Source organism: Amborella trichopoda, chromosome 3, assembly GCF_054954075.1.
Source record: "Amborella trichopoda isolate Santa Cruz 75 chromosome 3, AtrichopodaSantaCruz75HAP2 v2.0, whole genome shotgun sequence".
Lineage (NCBI taxonomy): Eukaryota > Viridiplantae > Streptophyta > Magnoliopsida > Amborellales > Amborellaceae > Amborella > Amborella trichopoda.
This window is the reverse complement of record NC_142338.1, coordinates 5,186,082-5,202,056: the sequence shown is the minus strand read 5'-3', so window position 1 is coordinate 5,202,056 and position 15,975 is coordinate 5,186,082. Positions and strand designations below refer to the sequence as shown.

At 36.1% G+C, this 15,975-nt stretch overlaps 1 protein-coding gene across 10 annotated transcripts; it reads left to right on the top strand.

Annotated features, from left to right (window-relative positions):
* The first annotated feature begins 5,250 nt into the window (after positions 1-5,250).
* LOC18439920 (uncharacterized) lies at positions 5,251-14,522 on the top strand. Of its 10 annotated transcripts, XM_088863020.1 has the most exons (10): positions 5,462-5,658; positions 5,763-5,818; positions 7,068-7,158; positions 8,669-9,843; positions 10,098-10,386; positions 10,728-10,937; positions 11,721-11,894; positions 12,936-13,136; positions 13,468-13,581; positions 14,016-14,522. In XM_088863020.1, exons 4-10 carry the CDS (start codon positions 8,783-8,785, stop codon positions 14,367-14,369), a joined length of 2,403 nt encoding a protein of 800 aa, XP_088719146.1. In that variant the 5' UTR covers positions 5,462-5,658; positions 5,763-5,818; positions 7,068-7,158; positions 8,669-8,782; the 3' UTR covers positions 14,370-14,522. The 10 variants fall into 10 exon arrangements, with proteins under 10 accessions (XP_011625465.1, XP_088719145.1, XP_006850138.2 ...); XM_011627163.3 differs by lacking the exons at positions 5,462-5,658; positions 5,763-5,818 and adding an exon at positions 5,251-5,352; XM_088863019.1 differs by lacking the exons at positions 5,462-5,658; positions 5,763-5,818 and adding an exon at positions 5,251-5,352 and having other exon boundaries at positions 7,068-7,241.
* Positions 14,523-15,975: the final 1,453 nt, after the last annotated feature.

The window sequence follows — 15,975 nt, the reverse complement described above, 5'->3', positions numbered from 1 at the left end:
TTTTCAATTTTTTTCATATTCATGATCTCCATTTTAAAGATTATATATTATCTAAAAATTATGATCAAATTATTTTAAAAATATATTTATTGTCAAGCCTGTATTTCTACATGTGCAGGTTTGGCCGCATGCTAACCATGTCTAATCTATAAACACCTGGAAATCATGAAAATAGATGGTCTGTATAACTTGTTACAAGATGCACCATTTTTAGGATTCAAAAGTGTTCTTTTTTCTTTATATCATTATATCTCAAGATGATAAATTGGAATGTTTTCCAACTTCAAAACAGTCTTTTCTAGAAGATTTTTGAAGTACACCATAAGAAGTTTCAACCTCATATAAACTTGTTGAAATTATATATATTTTATTAACTTATGGCAGTATGGTACATCATGTCATCATCCATCGTCGATTGAAGGCCGATGATCTAGGTATTCATTGCTAGGAATGAGCCATACACGTTGCATGGATTGTGTGCATGTATTATTTTGTGCATGTATTATTGTACCCATAAGTAGAGAAATGATCCTATAGGACCCTCATCCACCAATATGTGTAGGACCCCAAAGGATCACCATTAAATTTGTTACGGATCTATAGAAATGTCAAGTCTCACACTCATATGATAATTTTTTTAGATATTCGTACTAACTTTAATGGTGATCCTTTGGGGTCCTATACATGGGTGGGGGAGGGTCCTATATGATCATTACTATATATATATATATATATATATATATATATATATATATATATATAAACGTGATGATACTATGAGACCCTACCACACCCATGTGAGTAGGATCCCAAAGGATCACCATTAAATTTTGACACATATCTCTAGCAAAGTTATCAATAAACCCATTCACCCAAGTCCCACATTCATGTGATAACTTTTAAAGAGATTTGTTTCAAAATTTAATAGTGATCTTTTGGAGTCCTACTCACATGGGTTTGGGAGGGTCTCATAGTGTCATTACTATATATATATATATATATATATATATATATATATCTAAGGTTTATCTAGAGTTAACACCCCTCAAAATACAATGGGTGTATTTATCAAAACAATCATTATTTTTTTATTAAAAAATCATTTAAATATGTAACTTTACCATCAAGCAAGAATAAATTTTAAATTTTCATAAAAGTACAATGGTATTTTGAAAGTTAATGTCATTGAACTTTATTTGGAGAGTGCCTTTGTTCTTTAGTTAAAATTTCAACTTTACCCTTTATAAATATGACAAAAGTACATTTTGTCTTGTAGTAATATTTACAAAATTACCCCAAAAAAATAGACGACAAAATTAATAAATCCACCCTTCACAGCTCTCTCTATCTTGAACCTTTGTAGCTAGACCCGCCTTTGAAAGCTTCAAATGTGATTTCTTTATTGAGAGACATAGAGAGAGAGTGTGTGTGAGTGTGAAAGAGATAGAGAGAGATTATCAAAGATATATACCCTCGAGTAAAATAAAATCTTTTTGTTGGGTGATTATAAAGTAGATCTCATGACTTCACATGAAAATCCTTATATATATATATATATATATATATATATATATATATATATATATATAATTTTAAACTTGACAACCTTTCAAATTACAAAAGTTCAAGATAGAGAGACTTGTGAAGGATGGATTTATTAATTTTATAGTCTATTTCTTAAAAAAAATTCCTTTTGTGGGGCAATTTTATAAATATTACTACAAGACAAATGATACTTTTGTCATATCTATAAGGGGAAAAATTGAAATTTTAACTAAAAGACAATGGCACTATACAGATAAATTTTCAGGACATTAAAGTCTAAAATGCCATTGTATTTTTGTGAAAATTTCAAATTTGCTCTTGCTTAATGGTAAAGTTACATATTTAAATAATTTTTTAATAAAAAATAATGATTGTTTTGATAAATACACCCATAACAACCTCTTCTAACTTTAACCTTTGTATTTTGAGGGATTGTTAACTCTCTATATATATATATATATATATATATATATATATATATATATATATCCAAGGTGGTCACAATTAATATTGACCATTAGATATGAAGTTGGGTGACTGTATTTATTTCATTGACCAAATGATTATTATTATTATTATTTTAACATTCAAAAAAATATTCCATTGATTTTTTGTTCTTCCATTGCATACGTGGTGAGGGGCTTCTGATTTCTTATTAAAGATAATATTTTTTAATTTGAATGTTGATAGTGACTTCATTGTAAGTGAAAGATTTTTTTTTTGGTGAGTCAATGGGAGAGAGTCTTTACCTTCAATAAAATTGAGTCTATAAGGTAACGTTGCAAATCGTCAAGCGCTAACCAATTAAGCGGAGAAATTGAGTCTATAAGGTAACGTTGCAAATCGTCAAGCGCTAACCAATTAAGTGGAGAAATTGAGTCTATAAGGTAACGTTGCAAATCGTCAAGCGCTAACCAATTAAGCGGAGACTCTTTTCCTATTGTAAATGAAAGATGACCAACGTGGTTTACAACTTCTTATTTAAGAAAACTATAGAGGGGTTTGGTGATGGCCGATCATTTTCCCTTGTCTTGCTTCTATCTGAAATAACGGGGAAATATTTTTTTCCATTTTCCTGATTGGTTAGTTGAGTACACACCAATATTTTCTATTTTGCCTTCCAAACCAATGATGCTTCTTAGTTCCTGGTAGTTGGAAGTTGGAACTCACGTTTAAGGTAGTTTAAAGACGTGAAATTCCACCCGAAATTTTCACACTTTGCTTTCTCACGCTACTAACCATTCATGCCTATGTATGTGGCTATGACCTAGGGGTGGCAATGGAGTTGGACCCGAGCTGGGACCCACCTTATATAACGGAGACGGTTCCGGGTATAGGTCCAACATTTGGAATCGGCAGGTAGGATCTGGGTTCAAAATTTGGACCCGAACACTCTTCAAGTCTAGGTCTGGGTCCGGTTGGACCGGATGTGTATCTAACCCGTACTCGTAAACTTTTGGAGATAAAATACTTCAAGTTCTATTCGTTTGGGTGTAGATCGTATAGACTAAGAACTCATAGTCATCTTTAGCTATTAAATTACAAATCAAACGACTTGAAATCTAATGACGGGTAATTGTGACCTTGTTACCAATATATGATGGTCAAAAAAAGCGAAAAAAAGAGAAAATGCTCATAGTGGGAGTGACAAATGGACCCGACCAAACTCGGGACCCGATGGGTACTGGTATGGGTCCAACTTTTGGACCCAACTGGTAGGGTCTAGGTCCAAAAACCTGGATCCAAATATTATTCGGGGTCTAGATCCGGGTCCAGCTGGACCTGAACAGTATCCGACCCATTGCCACCCCTAATAAGGCCATGTATAATGAGCTCCTGCATGAGCATATACTGTGTGTCCACTCCCTCACTCAAAATTATTTAATATGATTTTTTTGGTCTAAAATTATGGGGACTATGTAATAATTACTAGATGATTATTTTTCAAAAGAAAAAATGTAAATTTTGAGTCTGTAACACTTAAAATTTATAGATCTAACCATTAAAAAATTGGATTGTTTGCCTTCAATCGTAAGTATTACTTTTTTTTATTATATAGAGTTTATTTTAGATATTTTTTTTTGCTGAGATTAGTCTATAATAGAGATTAATCCCCAAAACTTGAGATCTAAAAAATATCCCTATTCTTTGCCCAAGAGAGTTGGGAGTAGGAAATCTTTTAGCTTTTATTTTTGAGAAAAATAATTTTGATATGGCCTTTGAACCATTTGCTTTCCAAAGTATTACATACGTTACATATATATGTATCCAAATCATTGCATGACATGCACAATTATAGACCAAGATGTATGTGCACCCACACATTTGTCCTCTTGTGTCATTCAGTGTGTAAACTAAAAATCACTGATTCAACTCAGAATCGCACAAGTCGTTCAATATCGAAGAGATAGGCAACTTGAGTATGAGGAACCCCATAATCAGAAGTATCTTCGGATTATTTTTTTGAGTTTCTATGTTAATTTTAGCCCAACCAAGTATCACCTAGTTGTATCAGGTGAATCGAGAACGAACCTGCGGTGATTTAGGGCTCCATTTCAATTTTTCAGTTATCTATTTAGGTTGAAGGGTTAAAATACGTCAATGGCATATGATATATGGTACGTCACATGACAATTCGCCGTTCAAAGTACGGACGGTGGAGATTATCGCAAAATTGACTTATGTTGGGGAAGCACTCTTAATCTCCATTGTCCATCATGGTGATATAGCGATAAATGCCTTTCTGGTTAGCCATAGACCAGACACATGTGGTGCACATAACTGTTAGTTAAATAGAGATTTTCTACAAACCATTTATATTTTGTACATGAAGGTCACAGTCATTTCTACTCATTAGATGTCAAATTGGATGGCTTGTACCGAGTTATGAAGTCCTAAAAATTTTATTGTGGAACTTTGCGTTTATTCAATGACACTCTAACAACCATCCATTTTAAAATTTAAATGACAAAAATAATTGTGACCTCTTGTAGACAATCCCCTTAAATTAGCTTAATGAATAAAAACTTTATTTATAAAAGCTATTTTTTTTATTGGTTAGAAAGAAAAGAGAAATCACCTTTAGCTTTATAGCTTCCACACCTTTCTCAAAGACAAAAATACCCAATATCCTTTAAACTCCTGAGCTAGCTATCAGAAGTGTGGGCAAAATAGTCTTTTGCTACATGATAAATCTAATTTCGATCTTACAACAAATTACAGGGGCTAATTTGGCCACGAATGGCATATTTTGGGGGCTATTCCTGCTAATTTGAAGCAAATCAAAGGGCACTTCAGTAACCATTCAGGAGAAAATGGAAACCAGCTCTCCCAGTTTCCTCAGTGCACCGACAGTTTCCTTTGCGGCTACTGAGCCATAAGGTGACCGGCCGTACACCAGTTTCCCGGTAACTTCGACCGAAATCAACCAGCCGTACACGAGCCAGCCCCCATAAAAGACGATCACTCGACGACAGAGAGATGCAAAGCCGGAGACACTGTAAACTTCTTTAAAGAGGATTCAGAACAGATAGAGTGAGTGTGACCTCACAACGCATGAGAAGCAGTAATCAAATCTGATTTTTCAGAAGAAGCGGAGGCCGCTTGTAATGCTTAAATAATGAGGCTTTTCGTTCTCCATTGAAAAAGGCTCGATTGTCAAGAAATGAGGCAGGTTTGAGCTAGCTGCTCTTTACTCTTCAGTGGCAGGCTTAATTGGCGATACATTAGGTGGACTTTGAGCTGGGATTGGAGCTCCTGGCTATAGACTGCAGCTTCCTTTGACTCAGAGAGAGTTCTGATCTTGGTGTAAGTTTCAGCTTTTCTCTTAAAGAGTAGGTTTGTGTCAGCTTCTTTTTGTTCTGTTCTCGCCTTTACAGATATTGATCTGGGGCTTTAAAAGCGTGTTCATGGATTATTAGAAGAGATTGTACCTAGTTAATGCGACGCGTTTTCTATCTACATTTTGATATTTCACAGTGAGTGATGTTCCTGTTTCTTCGTTTTTGACGAATCTTTATTGTTTGCTCGAGAGTCACGAGAATCAGCAATTGACTGAGTCGATGGCCTATTTCTATTAGTAACGAATTGCTTGTTTTTGAACGGTTGAAATCGGTGATTATTTTACAATTCGCAGCTTGAATATTTCATATTGTTTGCCTTGAACCTTTGAATTACTGTTATTGCTAAATTGCTTCTCGTTTTGCTACATTGAGCAGCATAGATCGAAAAAAAGAGCTCGTTCTTACAAAAGGAAACTCAAAAGGTTTTGCAGGTGATCCCTCCAGATCGTCGGATGTCTATTGTAAATTTGTAATTAAGTGGAGGGAGTTCCATTTTGGCCGCATTGTGTCTTGTCAATTCAAAATATTTTAGGTTATTTTCTAGATTTTTATGGAAATTCACTTAGTTGGCCATCCATAGAAACTTGACCAGCTATGACCTTTTCTGATCTACGATTCGTATCCTACATTTAGTTGCAGTTTCACTGTATCAGGTCACTAATCTGTAGAACTTCAGCTTTTCATTACTTGTAAAATTGTACTACTTTTCTTCCTCACCGATGATTTCTAGGCTGAATCACTCTTTGAGATGAGTCTGTTTCATCTGAAATTTAACTTTGGTGTACTGAATTTACCTCTTTCACGACATTTTGTGGTTTTTGAGTAATTTTATGTAATTATGTTCATATCTTTATTTTTACTGGATCTTTATTTTCCTTTGCTATATTTGTACACAGTCACTTTATTGCTGTATTCTTTGATGTGGTTTTGGTCTTTCCTCACTGATTTTTAAACTTCTTCTCTTTACTTGGTTGGATCTTTATTTTACCTCAATTTATCTGCAAGATCTTGCTTTTTCCATGCATTTGCTACTGTATCTTGAGCTTGGAGAACATAACAAGGTTATTTTTCTCCATTCGTGGATTTTTAGTGCACATTATGGTGTTTGTGCTATGTTTTGTGTCTATGTTCTCTTAATTTCTTGTGGATCTTATAGGCTTATTGCAATTGGCCTTGATTTTTTCTTCTTCAATCCACACTTCGATTCTCCTTTCTGTCTTCTTTTTTTTGTTTCTTCTTCTTCTTCTTCTTCTTCTGAAATCTCTCTCTCTCTCTCTCTCTCTCTCAGATTTTTTTTTTTCTGTTTTCTCAATATATATGTAGATATATTTCATGTCATTTAGATCTTATATGCATAACAGTCTCTTCTGTACTTTTAGCCTTTTTCACTTTCTTAATAAGAAAGAAAACAGAGTTTAAGGCAAAATTCTTCTTGATCTAGTCTATACAGTTCTTTCTAGTAATATTGAAAATGATGGCTCCTTCTTATGCACATGTTGTCTTGCCTTTTCCTTTTCTTTCCTTTTCACCTGTAGTTTGGTTCTCTTATGGAGGTTCAGATATTTTTAGCTGTAGTAGTAAATCTTTATGTCTCTTATGCTTGGTTTGTAGATTTTTAACGTCAAACATGGCCAATGTTAGAAGAGAACTAAATTTATATTATGTTATATTTTCATGCAGTACTTCTTGTTCAGTATACGAAGATCTATGTCTTATGTGAGTGGCAAGCAATCAACAGAAAAGTTCAAATCTGCAGTCTTATATGTCTTATGTGAGTGGAAAGCAATCAACAGAAAAGTTCAAATCTGCAATCTTAAGAATTTCTGTGGTAACTCTTATAGTGACCCAGTTTTGGTATGTTAAAATTTGAACTGAGGACTATCGCCATTTTTCAGCATTTTCTTTAAACAATTGAGCCTTTATGGTTCTCTGATTGAAGGAGCATCGTATTATCAACCACTAAATATTATATCAATGGATGCCCTTTTTGTCTGGTAACTGAAAATTTGAAACGTAGGTTGGTGGCTATGGTGTCCATCATTTAGATTAAAACTACATCCACGCTGTTTAGCATTTCTGCATTAAAAAGTCAATGGAAGTTATATGTGGTAGAATGTGCTCTGTAGATTTGAGGTGAAAATTTTCTTTTAAATATGCAAAATCACTTTTAAATATGCAGAATTTTCTTTTAAGTATGCAGAATTTTCTTTTAAATATGCAGAATTTTCTTTTAAATATGCAAAATTTTCTTTTAAATATGCAGAATCTGCGTATTCATGCCAGTGAAATGTGCTTCACTTATACATTTCTTGTTCATTTCCCAATTATAATGCCATGCTTTCTGCAATAGCTTAATTGAAATTTGTGGTATTGTTTTCCTGTCTGCACAATTGCTTGTTGAGTGAGCTTCCATGCTTACAGATTGTATGGAAGTGGTTCTCTTCCCTTATCCTAGTCTTAATTCACATGGCACATGTTGTCATTCTGCAGTAAATTATTTTATATCCTTGCTCATGGGCAACCCTGAGCAACAACTCTTGTTTCTAATCACTCATATGTTCTATGTTACATTGTCCTGCACGTTGATGCTTTGGGTTTCTTATTACACAAACATTCAAAAGCTAGTTTTATTCTTTCGCTTTTTGCTGTAATTTCCTTATTGAATTTCATTGTGCATGTCTTATGAATGCGAGTTATTAGCAACAATGCCTAGTTGCCTTCTATATTTGATCAGCTATGGTAATCATGTTTGCTTAAACAATTCTCATCAGGCTGCATTCATTGTGTTGTATTTATAGTCATAGCTCATGGTAATTATATATCTGGGAATTATTGTTTACAATGACTGGCAATCATACCTAGGTATCTTTTGATTCTCTGAGTTCATTTTCTCTTAGCCATGGCTCTGGGTCTTAGCTGATATGTAGAATGTTGCATTTTTCCAATAGAGACCTGCTGTAGAATTTCTGGGGTACTTTAGTGTTGTGAATTTAGTGGATGAGCCGAAGATGCCAGGACCAGAAGCTGACATCATGAAAAATAAATGGTTTATTGACATGAAAAATACAAACTCTGAACAACAGACTCTAGCATGTTATATGTCATAGTATGCAAAGGGATGATCTCTGGCATGCTGATTTCTTATTGTCTACCTTCTTTTCCATTGGAAACCGAGCTATTTGGAAATGGTGGCTCTTTCTTTCCAATGTACGAATCATCTGTACAGTATAAGAATTTCTTTCCTATTGGCTTCTGACATACTTTGTTGTTTCCATGTACAGAACGCTTGAATTGCTCATAGACCGTGCCAGGGCTAGTCACTGAAATGCTTGGAAAAGAAGTCTCATTGCTTAAAGAATCCATGTGTTGACTTGTTTTGTCATTCTTATGGGCTTATGGTAGGTCTGGAAAGAAAAGTTTCAATGCCCGATCTTAACGGGAAGAAGCGCTCCAATGGTGATGAAATAAAAAAAGGGAAGCCCAACTTGGAACAGGAACGTAAAGGCTCGAAGAATGTAGAGGGTAGATCTGATAACAAAGATCCAAAAGCTGAAGTAGGTTCTTATCAGTGTGTTGCAAGCACGGGTATTGATTCTACTGAAGTTTACGAAGAAGTAGATATACACTACATGGATGATGCAAACAGGTCTGAGGGGACAGTAATGGAGGCAAATTTCAATGATAGAGACAACCATGCTAACGAATTGGGAAAGCAGGAAACCAATGGGAATTCCACAAAAGCAGAGAAACCATCAACTAAGGAGGAAGAATCTGATGGGGATACAGGATCGCAGGCATCTGAAGAGTGTAAGAATGAAAGGTCCTCAGGGGTTACTAAAAAGCAGACAAATGGTCGCTCACAAGAGTCTTGCCCTCGTGCTTCAAGAGCAGCTACAGATAGGCGTGAAGCACAGAAGCCAAATTCCCGCGATGCTCAAAAGAAGGCTTCAAAAGCCCGTAGGAAAGATCCAAAAACAAAGTCCAAAACCACTGATAACAAACCCAAGAACCCAAAAGTGCCTGCAAAACCTTCATCTGACTGTTCGACAGGATCAGATGAGAAATCCATTGAAGAAGTGAAGGAAATTGATGTATTGGAAGAGGCGCCAACTGGTGCTGGAAGCATTGCAACTGATGAGGAAAAAGCTGATATGGAAGATATTCCTTTGGATGAAGACCCCATTGCTGTTGCCGATAAAATTGAAGACATGGAGAAAAGGGTTGAAAAACTTGAAGGGGAACTCAGAGAAACTGCTGCCCTTGAGATTGCACTCTATTCAGTGGTTGCAGAGCATGGAAGCTCTGCGCACAAGGTCCATGCACCAGCCAGACGCCTTTCCAGGTTATACATTCATGCTTGCAAATATTGGGGTCAGGATAGGAGAGCAAGTGTCGCTAGAAGTGCAGTATTAGGGCTTGTATTGGTCTCAAAGGCTTGTGGTAATGATGTTCCGAGGTATGTAATGACATTAACTCCTGGTTTTGGTTTCTTATTCGATCTTCTTACTCAAGATACGAAATCAAATGGCTTTACTTGAACTTGAACTTCAATACTAGTAGAGCACAGATATTGGGAAACTACACCTCTAGGTTGGGTTTCTAGTTATTCTATTTTTACCTTCTGGATTTGGATTTCAATAGTTACTACTTATGGGAGATAATTACTACTTACCTTTCATTTTCTTATCCTTTTTTTGCTTCTTATTTAAGGTTGACCTTTTGGTTGTCAAACACGGTTGTCTTGAGGGAGATAATTTCTCAAGCTTTCAACAATTCCCATAATTCAAATCTGGCTACACGAATTGTTGAATCAAATGGGGGTGGGAGGAGAAAATCTTCCGCACTGACATGGAAGGGGAACTCAGGCAATAAGCAAGGAAAAACCACTGGTTTTATGCAGTTTGTTGATGACTGGCAAGAGACAAGTACTTTTACGGGTGCATTGGAGAAGATTGAATCCTGGATCTTTTCCCGTATCACTGAATCTGTGTGGTGGCAGGTAGAAGTTTTATTTAGTAATTATCAATGATGTACTGCCTTTGAAGCATTAGTAAATGGGACCGTACTACCTAATAATTATCAATGCGAATACTTCTATTCAAGACAGAATTATCAAAGCTTAAATGGGACAAAAATTGTTCAGAAACAGTTGAAAAGAACAATTACACTGTATCGAAATGCAACTGTGATTCTATTTCTGTTTTCCTTCTCTTGGATTCTTTACCTTAACTTGATCCATTGATGTTGCTTTTAAGACAAAATGGTTTCTTTTAGAATTGTGTTTTTGCTAAGCATTTTGATGATTACTGGACATGTTTTTACATTTTCATGTGTTTGTAGGCATTAGCTCCACACATGCAATCTCCAGAAGAGGACTTGTTCACAGAAAAGAGACATGTTCGGGTGCTTGGACCAGCTCTAGGTGACCAGAAACAGGGTAGCTTTTCTATAGATCTTTGGAAAGGTGCTTTCCTAGAAGCTCAGCAAAGGTTATGTCCTGTTCGTGCCGGGGGTCATGAATGTGGCTGCTTACCAGTGTTGGCAAGAATGGTATGAGAATTATATTACTTCTTCTCTGTTTTGCTTTTTCTTATCTTAGAGGCAGTTGGTTTTCTTGTTAAATTTTCTCCATACAGTTGTTCTTTTTATAATGGGTGCGGTTTGTATAGTGCTTAGGCTCTAAACTATCAATTAGAGCCTACCTTCAAATAGTGTTGAGAAATGTGGTTTCAATACTGGAAATCTTTGTGATAGCCTTAAAATATATTTTCATCTCTATTTATAAAGTTTAAAGCTTCAAAAGTAGTGTAGATCGACAAATCTATGAAAACTTGAAAATCTTGAAAATTGACGGCCCAAAAATACGTTACAAAATGCACTACTTTCAAAACTTAAAATCCATTTTTTCTCATGTCCATGCATCTTGATGTTGAGATGATCAATTTGAGGATATTTGGGCATCAAAACAACCTCTTCTAGTGAAATTGTTGAGGTAGGGTCTAATTTGATTGTTTAGAGCCTCGGCTCTATATTAACTTTTCCCTTTTATAATAGCTCTCCTTTTTATTCTTCTACTATTGGTATTCTGTTATTTGACTGATTGTTTGCATCCATTCCATTTCTCTCCTATTAAATGCTGAGGGCCTACCTAAAACATGTTGCTGGTTTTCTTTCTTTCTATGTTTATTTTTGTGATAATTGGCCTCTTTGTTCCTTTAGAAAATTGGTTTTATTTTCTCCGTTTTGATAATTGGTTTTCTCTCTTCTTCTTTTTTTTTTTTTTTTGCTTCTTTTTTTGACATGGTTTTCCTGTTATTTTGACATTGTGAGCAGGTTATGGAACAGTGTGTCTCAAGGCTAGACATAGCCATGTTCAATGCAATTTTACGGGAATCAGTGAATGAAATGCCAACTGATCCTGTATCTGATCCAATTTGTGATCCCAAAGTTCTCCCAATTCCTGCTGGAGATTTGAGCTTTGGTGCTGGTGCTCAGCTAAAAAATGCTGTATGTTTCCTCTTACTTAATCTCATGGCTTATGATGGTTAGTTTGCATGCTTCTTCTTGAATAGTGCCTTTCCACGAACTCCTCTAAAGATGCATTGTTGTGATGGTAATGTTCGATAGCGATCCCTGCAAGTTCTTTCTGGATGCTTAACACATTGGATTGGGCAAATTATTATGAGGAATAGTAGTCCATACTGCCATCTATGTTCCCTTGTATAAGTGGAAACAATTGGTATGGGAACCACCATGCTGAGGTTATTATTCAACATGCATAGACTCTGGGCTCTGTCACAAGATTCCGCAACTTCTTAAGAAAAAGGCTAGGTCACCCTTGTTTGGTCTTTCCAGGACATATTTGAAGGGATTGAATTCTTGACTTCCCTCTCACCCAACCCGATATCTCTACCTCTTAGCCTAAGCCTAAAGGACATTTCTGCAATGTCTATATTATAATATTCTAGAAAAATCGAAATGGAAATTCTGTGAATTATTATTGATATATTTATCTTTACTATAAACTTCTATTGATTACTAAAAGAAGATGTACGATGGTTTAAATTTAAAAAAAGCCCAACTGTACAATTGTTGAATTTGGGAGCTTATTTCGTCTGTATATATATAATACATCAAAAACTGCATGTTATATTTTGACATGCATGATCTGATTGTGTTAATTTAAAGTTCGTTTTTAAATTAGTTGTTGAAACCTTGGTTGCGAGCAAGTTCTTCTAATATTTGTATTCTGGATTTTGATCACATGCAACCCTTAACCCTCACTCACATGAGAGAGAGAGAGAGAGAGAGAGAGAGAGAGAGAGAGAGAGAGAGAGAGAGAGAGATGCAGTAATCATGGATACTGATTGTCGTGTTCTTTCTGGTGCCTTTGCAATCACTCTCTATCCTCTGTGAATCTGGCATTATTGAGACTTGAGAAGCATTGTGCTATTTTCTAATATTATATTGTGTGCTATTTTCTTATATTGTGTGATACTAAGGATACCTATTTCCTAAAAGCCAAATTGTTCTTCAATTCGCATACAGGTGGGAAACTGGTCTAGATGCTTAAATGACCTTTTTGGGATCGAAGCTGATGATTCCCCATCAGATGCCAAAACCGACAATGAGAATGATGAGAGACAAGGCAATGACATGGCATCCAAATCATTCCACCTTATCTCCATTCTTAGCGATCTACTGATGCTCCCAAAGGACATGCTCACAGATAAAATGATCAGGAAAGAGGTAAATCTCCATTAAGATTAAGTACACTACATTCCAATGGACTATGAAAATTACATACTGCATTGAGTGATCATTGTCCAATGAAGTGATCAGTGGTGGTGTTGGCAGGGGGATCCACTAGAACAGGACATAAGCCCCAATAGTGGATCTCACTCTCTTTCTATCGCTCTGAATCATTTCATTCGATGGCCCATTGACTATGGGTGAATGGCTAGTGGTGTAATAGTCTTTTGGACTATGAGATATTCTTCTCCCCGAAAATTTAACCTTCTTTATCCTTGATTTGAATGAAAATTGTCTCATCTAATCTCTTGCTTTCAAATTTATAAAGGTGTGTCCTGCATTTGGCCTACCTTTGATAATGCGCATACTCTGCAACTTTACACCCGATGAGTTTTGCCCCGATGCTGTCCCTGGAGCTGTTTTGGAGGCGCTTAATTCTGAGGTACCAACTCCCTCTCTTTGGCAAACATGCTCTTCTTCTTCTCTTTGCAATAGTACAAGTATTACATTTTTGTACTGCTAAGTTCCGCTAATATTTTAGTCCAAAATTATAGCTGGAAAATAGCATTCTGGTGATATTTGATTGTGAACTTAGCTTGGGAAAACAGTAAGCTTGATGTGAGATACTGCGCTATGTGCTTTTAATTTAAAAATATCCCTACAATAACATGTTGCAAGGAAATATTTTCTCCTACATTTATATAATATTGTAAAAAAAAGTGGTTGGGCTTTCCAACACAACGGGGATTCTTGTCCCTACACTCTCAGTTCAAATTTGAAGTCCATCTGTACAAATGCTGACATGCAAATGCACAAACATGAGGAAGAGAGAGAGAGAGGTAGGTTCTAACCATTTGTGAATGCAAACATGTACAGATCATTTCAGAGCGAGTCATTTCAGAGCGAAGGCCGTCAGCTGAGAACAAAGAACTGATAAACAGCATTCCATGCACCGCCTCTTCAATTGTATACAGCCCACCTTCAGCTGCTAATGTAGCCGAGAAGGTCGGTGACTCACATTTTCAAAGAGCTGGGCTAAACAGGACTACATCAATGGTTTTAAGGAAAGGCCACACAAGTGATGAAGAATTGGAGGAGCTGGACTTTCCTCTAGTCTCGGTCATCGAAAAAGCCCTGGTTTCTCCTACCATACTCAATGTAGGGGATCACGGTGGTGGCTCAAACGTTAGATACGAGCTCTTGCGTGAAGTGTGGTCAGCTGGTGTATGAAGGTGAGTTTTGATGAGAGTTGATTCATGCTTTTGATTATATATTCTTGTGTATAGAAGAAGAAAATAAGGAAATTGCTGGTGCTTTGTAATAGTCAAGAGATTCAAGGCTGCCTTTTTGGAAAATGGAAGCGGTAGTTTTGGGTTTTGTTCACTTCTTTTTGGGATATAAGCATATAAGATGAAAGTTCAATTCCTTGTCAAGGGCATTACTCCTTGCCATTTGAAGACGAAGAGACCAAACAATTCGGGAATCTCTCGTGTAGGAAGCAGGGGTTACCATAGCAAATTGGGGAATAATAATATATTGGCTATAAAGTTGGTGATATATTGGTTTTGGTCGAAAAAATCAGAGGCAAAATTTGGGGCAAAAACATGATTGCAAAGTAGGTGAGCTCAGATTCTCTTGCTAAAAGGGGGTGCCCACCAACAATTGGTGATCACTGACCTTAGCCCTCCTTTTTGGTAATACCTTTTTGTGTTATTTATGTATGCATAAAATCTCATAATTAAAGTTAAAAAAAAAAAGAAAAGAAAAAAAGGTATGTTAGCTAGAAGATGGCGAATATGTCGTATTTATTTGGCTAAAAGAACAGAGCAAAAGGTTGTCGGGATATAAATGTGCATTTAACAAGTAGATTGTATATTAGGAGATCATTTACCGTATGTCAAATCATTTATCATATGTCAAATTGGATGGCTTGAGGTGTATGTTATCCCTTGGCCTTGTTGGCACTTTGCCAAGTAACGGACACTTGACTTCTATCTTTCTTTGCTTTGCCCGGGAGGCAAAGGTGCCAAGCCAATCAACTGTTTCAGCTAAGATACCTGGGACCGAACCCTAAACTCGAGGGGGGACCTAGTCCATAAACTTATCCCGAAAAAAGGCCAAGTGAGCAAGTTTGAAGTTTTTTCTTTTTTTAAACTGAGTCTAGTCAATGAATACTTAGAACCACTTGATTTAAAATCTGATGGGCAAGAATACTTGTGACCTCTTTATACTAAAAATAAATAGTCATTGTATTATATATTTTTTTCTTTAACAAGAAACTTGTTTGGTACTGCCGCGGGAAAAAGAGAGCTGTGTTTTGCAGAATGTACACAGAGAGAAATCCAATGTACATTGAGAGAGGGAAAGAGAGAGAGAGAAGGGGAGAGAGATTGGTAGGTGTCGTGGCCAAATCCTTTTCGATTTAAGATGGCGTGGTCAGAAGAAAAAAGTGGCTGCGGAGATCACTAAACAAGTATGGCTATATTGCCATTTCGGGTACATGTTATCTAAAAAATTAAGTTGTTTGAAGCTCCAATTGATTCGATTATAGGCCGCAATATAGTATACTTCAAGACCGTCAAAGTTTTATAGCATATAGCAGGATCAATTGGGCTTTACGAGTGAACAAAATGTGGAGAGGTTGGAGTAGCAAAGCACCTGGCACAAGTGCATAAGAATGGAAGAAGTTGATTGGAGGTAATGGACTACAGTAAAATGCGCAAAGGAACACAAAATGCCTTAACTCAATGGCCAATGCTAGAAGGAGAAATAATAATATAACGGGATTATACCTCCCAAATATTGAAGAGGAGATCAAGACGGATGGGAAATTGCT

Excerpts from the sequence above, each read along its gene's own strand:
- LOC18439920 (XM_006850075.4), top strand. The coding sequence starts at position 8,783 with ATGGTAGGTCTGGAAAGAAAAGTTTCAATGCCCGATCTTAACGGGAAG. Across the intron at positions 10,938-11,720 it reads TACCAGTGTTGGCAAGAATG|GTTATGGAACAGTGTGTCTC; the intron begins GTATGAGAATTA and ends CATTGTGAGCAG. Across the intron at positions 13,137-13,467 it reads ATAAAATGATCAGGAAAGAG|GTGTGTCCTGCATTTGGCCT; the intron begins GTAAATCTCCAT and ends AAATTTATAAAG.